Genomic DNA, 11,444 nt, shown 5'->3' with positions numbered 1-11,444 from the left:
GTGGAATAGGTTCAATGGTGTCTTCAGAGACCGTGGATTTGGGGAGTAGTAGGCTCTCAGAGTGCTTCTTCCAGCGTTGTTTAATGCCACATTGTCCTTGAGGAGAGTGGAGCCATCCTGGGAATGTATGGGGGTTGGGCCTTTGGAGCTTGGCCCATACATAGCTTTTGTTGCTTGAAAGACGCTTCTCATGTCATCCTGGTCTATGAAACCCTGGATCTCAGAGGCCTTCTCTTGCCACAACGTATTTTTGATGTCACATAGCCTCCTTTGGACTTTGGCTTTGAGCAGGTGATAAGCCTTATGTTTTCATTGGTTAGAGGAATCATTTTCCAGTTACAGAATGCTAGGATTTAATTAATGCTAGGATTTAACGTGGGGAAACCGATGCGCAGGAGACTTGACAGGAGGAAAACCCTAACCCAGTGGCAAGGAGATCCAAGACAACCAGGGGCAGCCCTTATCCGACTTCATAGCCACAGAGTACTAAAAGGTCCTCTATATGTGCCTGATCCACCATTGGGGTCTTGTGAAGTTTGGACTGTGGTAAGTCAGGAGCTTCGCCTCAGACCTGCTCACCAAGTACCCTAACAGAAGTATGAAAGCTCCAGACAATGTAGCTCTGAAGGTCTTTAGCTCACGCAAGCCTCTCCACCATGACAAGGTTGTGGTCCATCAGAGAGGAAACAAAAAACAACTAGCACACGCAGGTCCCCAAGAAGGCAAGCTCTCCTGTGGCTGCTAGATGGTGCTGCAGCTTCGCACTTTCTTACTCCCCAGATTATCTGAATGTTTGATTATCCAATTCGGTCTTGGTCCTAGTTAGATTGGATAAATTGGGATCTGCTGTACTTAGTTTTATTCTATAGTAATTGACTAAAATGAATTTAACTCTCCTTCAGCTTCTGCCTTAGGAAGACCATCCTTCACACATATCATTCAGTCATTTATGAAATTGATCTGCATTATCCTCCACCATTCCCTTTGAAAAATAGCTAAGGAATCATGATTTAAAATCCAAGTATAATTTATGCAATAAAACATAATGAACAGTAGATGGCAATGGTATGCAGATGTTCAACTGGCTATTTAAATAATCCTGTGTTGTGATATGAGCAAAATGCAGCTACATAATAGGAAATTGAACTCTCTGAAGGGATTCAGCCACCACCACTACTATGCTACCATATGCAATGGTCGGAGCGTGGGATAAGAGGTGGGAAGAGGAGTGCTTGAGTGTTAAATGCCAAATCCTTGTGAATTAAAACTAATGAGCTGTGGTGGCAGTGTAACAGTGGGAGATTTATATTATTAGTATTACAGTAGTGCCTAGAGCAGTGGTTCTCAAACTTTTTTTTTTTTGTGGATCACTTGAAAATTACTGAGGGTCTCAGCAGACCATTTAATGATCTTTCCAAATGTTGTTTGTACCATTAGCTAACTATTGTAAAGTGCTTTGGATAAAATTGCTATATAAAAAAAAACCTTAATAATAATTTTTTGTTCTACAAATAAAAGCACACAACTCATATTTTAATATCAGTAGTCTTACCTTTCTAATGTGATAGATATGCCCTCTCTCCCCGGCCATGCAGCCCCCGAGCTGGGGCTGGGAAAGAGGGGGATTTCTCCCTCTCTCCCCCACCGCAGCAGCCGCCGAGCTGGGGCTGGGATGGAGGGGTCTCTTCCTCTCTTCCCTGCCGTGGCAGCCCCCAAACCCTGGAGCTGGGGAAAGTTGCTTCTTTCTCTGGCCACCGCAGCTCTGCATGGTCCCGAATTTCCCCCACCCCCTCTTCTCACCCCACTTCCCCCTCCCAGCTACCCCCTACTCCCCCCAAAGCCACCACCTCACCTTACATGTGCGTCTTCTCCAGGGTCCAGGCACCTAATTAGGTGGGTGGCCCTTCATTCTCTCGTGTGCGGCTGCCCAAGTGCACACCTTAAAGGGAACTACCTGTGGATCTCCTGAATGGTGCTCACGGACCACTGGCGGTCCACGGACTACAGTTTAAGAACCTCTAGTCTAGAGCAGTGATACTCAGCCTGAGGCTCATGAGCCACAATTGCCTCTTTAAAGTGTCTCCTCTGGCTTTTTGCAGCCAGTGGTGGATTAGGCACTGGGCCAACGGCCCGTGCTCACGGGCCCCGGCCAATTGGGGGGCCCTGGAAAAATGGGCACCCCCATACCCTGACCTTGCTCCCCCTGCCTTGCTCGGTGTTCCTACTGGGGAGTGGGTTTGGGGTGTGGGGGCTTGCCCTGCTCTGCTTGACCAGCACTTCTGCCAGGGAGTAGGGGAAACCTCCCCACCCCAACCCCGCTGCCCGGCAGGAGTGCCAGGCAGGTGGGGGAAGCCCCCTCTCCCCGACACCATTTCCCCATCAGGAGTGCCGGGTGGGGGGCAGGAGGGACTGCAAGCAGAAAGGGTGTGGAGGGAGCCCCACTAACCCCTAATCCACCTCTGTTTGCAGCACATAATATTAAAACACTGAGATTTAATTATTGATTAATCTAAGTTATTAACCAAATAGGACGCTTTTACAATTTAATTGTAGTTGATAAAATAATAATACCTGGGCAGTCATTTTGCTGTGAGAATTATATAAACTAAATATTTCCCCTGTCATACTGTTTAAATCTGAATATATAGTACTATAGGAAATGAAACAATGAATTCACACCACTGTGGCTTTTTTAGGTACTGTTGATCACTAATTTGGCTCCTGAACCACTGAGGTCTGAGTATCACTGGCCTAGAGATTACCCCAAAAGACTCACCATCTAATTTGAGACAAGGCACAAGTAAGTATGACAAAAGGAGGGAAAGGGAGATAGAGTATTAAGCATAGGCACTGCCCCTATGGGTGCTCCAGGGCTGGAGCCCCCATGGAAAAAAAATGGTGGATGCTGAGCACCCACCGGCAGCCCCACTATCAGTGCCTCCCTCTTCCCCCCGTGCCTCCTGCCCAGCAGTGGCCCTGCTGATCAGCACCTCTCCCTGCTCCCCCACCCGCCTCACGCCCCAGCACCTAAACTCCTGCCACAATCAGCTGTTCTGCGGTGTGCAGGAGGTTCTGGGGGAAGGGAGGAGCAAGGCCAGGGCACGCTCTGGGGAGGGAAGAGGTGAAGTAGGGGCAGAGCAGGGGTGGGAAGAAGCAGGGCAGGAGTGGGGCCTTGGAGGAAGGGGTGGAGTTAGAAAGTTGCACCTATGGTACTAAGGAAATGAAAATGAGATAATGCAGTTGTTACACACATGGTAACTATTGTACAACATGATGATTCCTGAAGGAAGCAAATCTTCTATTTAAAATATATATATATTTTTAGAGTCATGGAGTTTAAGGTCAGAAAGAATCACCAGATTATCTGATCTGACCTCCTGTATATCACAGGCCACCAGCACCACCTAGCAGCCACATACTAAACCCAATCACCAAAATGAGATCAAAGCATTACAGCCCAAAGGAGACTAGACCGGGGTGGCTAAATTGCAGCTTTTTAAAAATTAAAGTGCGGCCTGCAGAGCTCCCCACGCTTCCCTCCCCATTCTCCACCTACCAGACTTGGGAGCGGGGAAGCTCAGGGCTTCTGTCCTGCTGTGGGGTTTGGGGGTTAGGGGCTTCTGCTTAGCAGGAAGGGGGGATCTTGGGGCTTTCAGCCCATGAGGCGTGCCTGCTGAGGTTCGGGGCATCGGTCCTGCTCCTGCTGAAGCCCCAAGCCCTGGTAAGCACCTCCTGTGGGACTGATGCCCTGAGACCACCCTCCCCACAGGGCAGAAGCCCTTAGCCCCACTACCACACTGTGGAGCTGACACCCTGGCAGGCGCCTCCCATGGAGCTGAAGCCCCATCACCCTCTTTCCGCAGCATTGAAGCCTCAAGCCCCAGCAGGGCAGCCGGCCGGCCCCACAAGCTCTGGGGTTCGAGGCAGCCACACGGCAGAAGTCCGGGATGGATGCCAGCAGAGGTGGCAGGTTTGTATAATTTTTGGTGATGCCCAGAACAGGTCCAAGTCCTGCCCCTCCCCACACCGACCTGAGGCTCTGGGAGGGAGTTTAGGTGCGGGAGGGGTGCGGGCTCTGGGCTGGAGTTTGGGTGCTGGGTCCAGGCTCTGGGCTGGGGCAGGGGGGGTTGGGGTGCAGGAGGGGATGTGGGCTCTGGGAGGGAGTTTGAGTGCAGCAGGAGATTTGGGGTTCAGGCTCTGGGAGAGTTTGGGTGCTGGGTCCAGGCTCTGGGCTGGGGTGGGGGGGTTGGGGTGCAAGAGGGGTGTGGGCTCTGGGAGAGAGTTTGGGTGCTGGCTCTGGGTTGGGACAGGGGTGCAGGAGGGGATGTTTACCTCGGGGGCTCCCCAGAAGCAGCTGGCATGTCCCCGCAGCTCCTAGGTGGATGGGCCAGGGTTCCCGGCCAATGGGAGCTGTGGAGCTGGCGCTAGTGGCAGGGGCAGTGCACAGAGCCCCCCTGACCTTCCCTCCCACAGGAGCTGCAGGGATATGCCAGCTGCTTCCTGGGAGCCACACAGAGCCGGGTAGAGAGCCTGCCAGCCCTGCCAACCCTCCCTCCCTACCAGCACCAGCAGGGTGCCTGGGCTGTGTGCTGCCTCCTGTCCCCCCACCCGCACCCCCAGCACCAGTGGGTGTCCCAAGCCACCCCCTAGCACCCTCACGGGTCACTCCTCCAGAGCACCCGTGGCCCCCCAGCCCAAGTTTTAGTTGAGGGTATATAGTACAAGTCATGAACAGGTCATGGGCCATGAATTTTTGTTTACTGCCCACGACCTGCCCTGACTTTTACTAAAATTTCCTTGTGGCACCTTAGAGACTAACAAATTTATTAGAGCATAAGCTTTCGTGAGCTACAGCTCACTTCATCCGATGCATCGGAAAATGCATCCGATGAAGTGAGCTGTAGCTCACGAAAGCTTATGCTCTAATAAATTTGTTAGTCTCTAAGGTGCCACAAGCACTCCTTTTCTTTTTGCGAATACAGACTAACACGGCTGCTACTCTGAAACCTAAAATTTCCTGTGACTAAAACATAGCCTTAATCATTACGGTCACATGCTCCAAGTTTAAGAAAAGCAGGCCCAAAGCAGTTTCTTAGAAAGAAAGGACAGACCAACACCAGGCAGGTGTTAAAAGAGTATCGCCTGCTTAAGAAGCCATTTTCTGTCAGAGTGAAGGTGTGAATAAGAAATTCACATACCATCACAGGGATGGTTCAGACCTCATGTCCCTAAGAGACTACTTGTCACCTGCAGCCCAGCTGGGGGTAATCTTCAAAGAGGGGAGAGTGTCACACCCCAAGGGCCTCCCCACCTCAGGGGGTCCCCTGTGGGAGGCAGATCAGCATTGTATATTGCTAATGCTGTTGCAAGCGTTGCAGGGCAATTTGGGAAGGGTCAAAGGTATGAGTGGAAGATTTTTTTTTTGCAGGCTGTGAGAGGGGGAAGGAGAAAGAGAGTAGAGAACGGGTTATCTCAACACTGCAGCTAGCAAGCTCAGTCCGACAGTAAGACGCTGGCCCCAGTCCAAGGTCATGGCACTAGAGGAAAAGTCTGAAGCTGCATTTCTCCCTCACCCAGCCACAGCCAGCCATGAAAAAAGAAAAAGTACACTGAACCAGGGCTGCAGAAATGGAAAACACCAGCGAGATGACGAAGCGGGGGAACAGAGATTTGTGTCCCTGGAGCAGTTGTGTTTTGGGAATGCGGAGAAGACCACAGAAACCCAGTTTGTACTGGCACAAAAAGCACCAGGAACAGAGGTCGCGGAATGGAACACCCCCAAAGGAGCCCAGGACTTAAAATCCTCCTGAGAGCCGGAGCAATTCGGATATTGGCAGCGGATCCTGGACGATCTGTGCACACAGGACAGAACTCCCACCCCCTTCTTCTTACGTTACACCCAGGCTTGGCCAGCCTTGGGTAGTGCATGAGTGAGTATGAAAGTGGGTTAGGGCTTGGAACACTAATGCTTTCTTCCTTCCTCTGGGTGACGTGGGGAACTGCTCCTCCCCCAGCACTCTCCGCTGTTATTTTATTATTTTATCAATAAAGTTTTAAAACTCAGTTACGTGGTGTGCTCTGTCATCTCCTCCCTAAAGATCCTGTGGCCTCAGCCTGATCACCTGACACCCCAGGCAGATTAGTAACAGAAATCTGTCACAAGAGTAGTGTGAGAATGAGAGGCAGTGGCCTCCAGATCACCTCTCCCCCCCCCCCCATCTCTACTCTGGCAGCTACAATGCTTGAAAGACAAAGAAAGCATCATTGAATGGGGGTGGTTCCTGGCTGGAAGACTTTTCAGCCAGTACAGATTGCTGTAAACAAATGGTGAGACAAAACCTTTTCGTTTTTAAGTTCACTTAGCTTGTTAAGTTAGGCATTAACTTGCATTTTACTCCTTTTGTAACCAATCCTGACTTTTATGCATCATTACTTGTAATCACTTAAAAATCTATCTTTCTGTAGTTAGTAAACTTATCGTATTGTTTTATTTTACCAGTGTGTTTGGATTAAAGTGTGTGGGAAACTCCATTTGAGATAAGGCTGTTGCATATCATTTTTCATTGATGAAATGATCGTCTTTATGAGAGCCTCCTGCATTGTTCAGTACTGTGCTTGACAGTACAAGATGAACATTTCTGGAGGAAAGTCTGGGAATAAAGAATCTGCTCGTGTTCTTCTGCAGTGTAATTCATGAGTGGCTAGCTAGTAGCACTCAGTGCAGTGTACTGGGAGCAAGTTACATGCTGGAGGCAGTGTGTTAACTGGCCAGGACTGGCTGTTCACCAGTAAAGCAGTGTAAAAGGCACCTCAGGTTGGAGAACGGAGGAGACACAGCTGTTCAGCAGTCCAGATTGTACCCTGGGTAATATCAGACCCTCCCTGTCCTATGTCCCATCTCCAGCTGTGGCCATCCCTGATACTTCAGAGGAAGATTTAAAAAAAAAAAAAAAAAAAACCACCGAATACATGGGAATAGGGAAAATTTCCTTCCTGAACTCTGCAGATCTCTGGCTGAAACCCTGAAATGCTAGTGCAGAAAACACCTTTGAGCAAACATCCAGGGGCAATAGTACAACTTCCCCACCATCACTGGCCAAAATTTCCTTTTCCTTCTGTTGAGGGAAAAGCTAATATGTGCAGAGCTGGCACCTTTTGGCGCCAGCCACTGTCTGTGCAGCACAGACCGCAGCACATTTGGGGAATCGTTTCGGGCCTTGAAACTGTTCAGCACAGACCGCAGCACATTTGGGGAATCGTTTTGGGCCTTGAAACTGTTGTCCTTCCTGTCTTTGTGGTATGCGAGGCACGTTGTGTAACTGCATGTTCTGTTTTAATGATAAAGCTGTTGACATTCTCAGAACACGAGAAAGCACTCACCAGAGAGTGGCTGAGGATGGGGCGAGGATGGAATTCATTGGTTAAGGGTGCCGATGCACGAGGGCAGCACGCGATGTCACATGGTATATAAGCTTTGCATAAACTGTATACGGAGTCCCCTCCTTACTAGCGGGGAGGCACCACGCTCGAGCGTAATACATTAAACACAGACTGGAAACTCTGCAGATCTGGACCTGGTTTTTGGTGCCTCAGCCTAAAAACTTGAACCGTGCGTGACCGATCAGGTATAATTCGCAACACTTCCCACCGTTGATCTGAGTGCTGGCTGGCTGCTGCTCTTCTCAGAGGGGACAGCATTTCAGTGGTGCGATGTGTGTTTTTGGGAAGATCTGTAGGATAGCTCATTTTGACAGGCCTTCTTGAGAAACAAACCAAAAAAAAGGCATTTGTAAGTTTGTCCACTTTGATGCTACTTCTTGTGTCATTTTTGTTGTATCTTCACAGAATGACATGGCCTTATATAACTCTGATTTAATTTGATTATTTAACAGTGTAATTCAGTATCTACAGCTAAAAAAACAAAGAAAAGAGAGCTCACCCAAGTATCAGTGTAGAAAATCAGATTTTTATTTCATGGTATATTTTTCACATATAAAGCTTTTCCATACAGGAGGAATAAACTATTCAAAAGAACCAAAGATTTATCTTATGGATATTACAAAGGTAATTTTTCACCCAGAAAGACAAACCAAGAGAAAACAAGACTCCTGAGAAGCTTTCCTCAAAAATATAATCCTCCTTAAAGTGAATTTAGTGCTTGTGAAAGATACCAGACTGACAAGACTGAACACTGAAGTGCTCTATCTATTTGAAGAATATGTAGAGCTGCAGTGTAAGCTTCACCACACTCTGCCCGCAGTGTGGCTCAATTCTACAAAGTAGGAAAGATGACAGACTAATTCAATCTCCATATCCCTTCAATTGCCATTCATACTGCCAAACAAGGATGACAATTATGACAGTGTGACATGAACACATTATCTGCCTGTGTGAACACATGATCTGCCAGTTGATTGAGGCTGCTAATTTGTATCATAGAGTTCACTAAGAGCTGTCAGCTGGTAGCTGGTTTCTGTTATTACTAACCATGGGTGATTCAACCTGGTTACATAAATGTGAAACAAACAGTTAACAGATCCAAAAGAGAGAGAGCCCAAGAATTCAGATTATAAACCCTAGTTTCTTGACAGATCACCTCTTAGAGGTCCTTTGTCAGTACTGTACTTGTAAATATGTGTTTAGAAAAAAGACTGCAGCATAAATATTTGGTTCTAACTATAACTAGACTAGAATATTTTCATTGTATTTAAAAAAAAAGTTATAGGAAAATGTACAAAAGAATGATATCAAGGTTATAAAGGGTGCTACTTCAATATTGGTCCCATCTGGAAATTCTTTACTCCAAGAGTCCATCTGTATATTTTGGGAAAACCAATATTTTTTCTACTGAATGTATATTATAAAAAAGAAGAATGAAGCTCCCATAACCAAGAGCTTGTCTACATGGAGCAGTTAATTAACAGCAAGCTAGGGTGTTACAATGCATTAGTTGTTCTGCACTAACTTCTCATGTAGACAAGCTTACTGTACACTAAAAGTGCCTTTGTGCACTTTAGCTTAATACATTTTAAAGCGCATTAAGCTTAAACACCCCATTGTGACAAGAGATTTTGCCTCCGTTGCCCAAAATGCTTTATCAACTGTAAATGGGAAAATCTGCAGAAAAACCTCAGAAGGGGGTTAAATTCAGAAAAATTATAAAATTGTTTAATTGGACATAAAATGAGTGGGGGTAGTGTCAGGAACCGTTGACATGCTTAGAACAGTGGTTAGATTTAAAAATAAAGCTTTCATTAAATAGTTTAAATTAGAAAATAAAGTAATGGTGGCCATAGGGTTATGTAATGTAGTGGGAAATCCCATAGGAAGACATGGGAGCCCATAGAAATGAATAGGGATGAGGCAATCAAGGCAAGGTATTACATCACTTCTGATGGGGAATGACCCAGCAAAACCCCATAGGAATACACTGTTGCCCACAGAAACCAATACGACTTCCAGACAGGAAGTAGCTAGGGTTCCACCAAAGGTCAGCTGAAAACCCCCATAAGGATGTATTGAGCCCATAGAAGTCTATGGGACAGAGACAGGGAAAGAGCTTTCTGTACATGTGACTAATTAGCATATGCTAATCTCTGGAAACTGGCTGAGCTTGAGTGCCATGTGTCGATTCTCATGCCATATGTTAGCATATGCAAATCCCTGAAAGCTGATTGGCTGAATTATGATAATAAATTAATAGCTAATGAGCTAAAATCATATATAAAGGCAGCAGCCAGCAGGCTACAGCTCTGGAGGGGACCAGGAACAGCAAGAGAGCAGAGCTCTGCCAAACACCTCCAAGGAAGAAAAGCGCTTACAGGACAGCGGCTGCAGCATCAGCAAAACCCAGCGAAGAAGAGGCTGCTTGAAAGGCAGGCATAACAGCAGCTGCCGACCCAGGAGTCCAGGGTCGCCCCCTGGCAATGGCCATTTCTGCCACCCAGCCAGCAGGAAGCCTCCGCAGCAGCCCAGCAGCTGTGATCAACAGGCTTCTGTCCCTCCTGCCTGAGGGGAGACACTACCTCAGGAGAAGGCAGCAGCTCAGAGCCCAGACCACGCTCCCTAGGCACCGCACCCTAGCCTCAGACAGAGCAGAAGGACCTTTGTAAGATGATTCAGAAGGATTTTTAAGAAGGCTTCCGTACATTTAATTGTCTTTTATTTTAGCATCCTAGAGCGTGTGGGTTTAAAGTGTAAATAACGCTTGATGCCTCTGCTCTGAGTGAGATCTCCCTACCCATTTAATGACTGTCTGATCAGTACTTGGTGCATGTTTAGTTTTTAAGTAGTTAATATTCATTGATGTACTGTTATATGTTTGTTATAAGATATAGAGTATTACGTGTGTGATTATTGTTATACTACATGTGACTGTAGTGCTGTCTTTATTTGCCATGCCGCTTCATGTTTATATTGTAACTTTATTACCTCTCTCTCTACTTTTACTGTAACTAATCGCTTCTAAACAAATATTTTTGTTTTCACAGAATTTATTGCTTGTTGCCTATTCTTGATCGGAGGGCTGTATCCGTGTCCTTCAAGGGAAAGTTGGCTAACTGTGGCTTTCCCTGGAAAATCCCTTAGGGCGGGTCACAACCTTTAATATCGGAATAGATAAATTGGAAATAAAGGGTTTCAAATTAAAAGCAGTGTTTCTAAGCAACATCCCGGGCTTATTATAATTTAATCAAAATCTTCCAGCAACACCATGGGCACTCTTGGTGCATAATAAGAATATCCACATGGGGAGTTAATGCAAAGTAGCTACTGTATTTTAAATTTATACCCTAGCTTACTGCCTACTAACTTCCCTGGTAGACAAGCCCCTAGAGTGTCTCAAAGGAAACATAGATAGAAATAAGCATGCACTCATTTTGTTTGTTTTTAGTCTTAGAAAAAACCCTGTTAACTCATTTTTATAAAAGGGGATTCACAATTACATCTTTTTCAGGTCTCTTGTCATTCTAGTTTCTTTCTAAGAAAGATTTTTCTCTAATAATCTTAGTAGCATCTTGTAACAGTATAGTGCCTGTATTACAGTTCATAACACACTTTGAAATCTTGAAGTCTTTTTTATGTTTGTAATGGTACATACACAAGGACACACCTCACAATTCTTTTTCTTTTACTATGTCACTGAACTATGGCACAAAGGACAGAAGTTGTAATTGCTTATTTCTTTGGCCTGCACGCAGTGCTTGCACACATTGCACATCCAGAATTGATACTCTGTGATAGATCTTCCTGTTGCAACACATGTTGGAAGTTTCCCTTCTCCACTAAAAAACAAAAGAGAAAAAAAACACGGAGCTTTAGATGAAACTTGCTTGAGTATCTTAATAATTTGCAAAACTTTCTTTGGCCATCTGTAACAAATTTAGCTTTTCTCTAGTTAGGTCTGCATCATTTTATTAGTAGGGCATAATTAAATCACGTGTTAG

The 11,444-nt window shown here is 46.2% G+C and overlaps 1 protein-coding gene across 2 annotated transcripts in view; it reads right to left on the bottom strand.

Annotated features, from left to right (window-relative positions):
- Nucleotides 1–7,946: 7,946 nt before the first annotated feature.
- Nucleotides 7,947–11,444, bottom strand: part of WDR35 (WD repeat domain 35) — an 82,854-nt gene continuing 79,356 nt past the window's right edge. For both annotated transcript variants that reach the window (XM_038396836.2, XM_038396834.2), the window contains one exon: nucleotides 7,947–11,282. In XM_038396836.2, the coding sequence (XP_038252764.1) occupies nucleotides 11,132–11,282 (151 nt within the window). In that variant the 3' untranslated portion in view covers nucleotides 7,947–11,131. The remainder of the gene's footprint in view (nucleotides 11,283–11,444) is intronic.

This window comes from Dermochelys coriacea, chromosome 3 (assembly GCF_009764565.3).
Source record: "Dermochelys coriacea isolate rDerCor1 chromosome 3, rDerCor1.pri.v4, whole genome shotgun sequence".
NCBI lineage: Eukaryota > Metazoa > Chordata > Testudines > Dermochelyidae > Dermochelys > Dermochelys coriacea.
The sequence above is the reverse complement of the archived record's forward strand: the minus strand, read 5'-3'. Positions and strand labels throughout refer to the sequence as shown.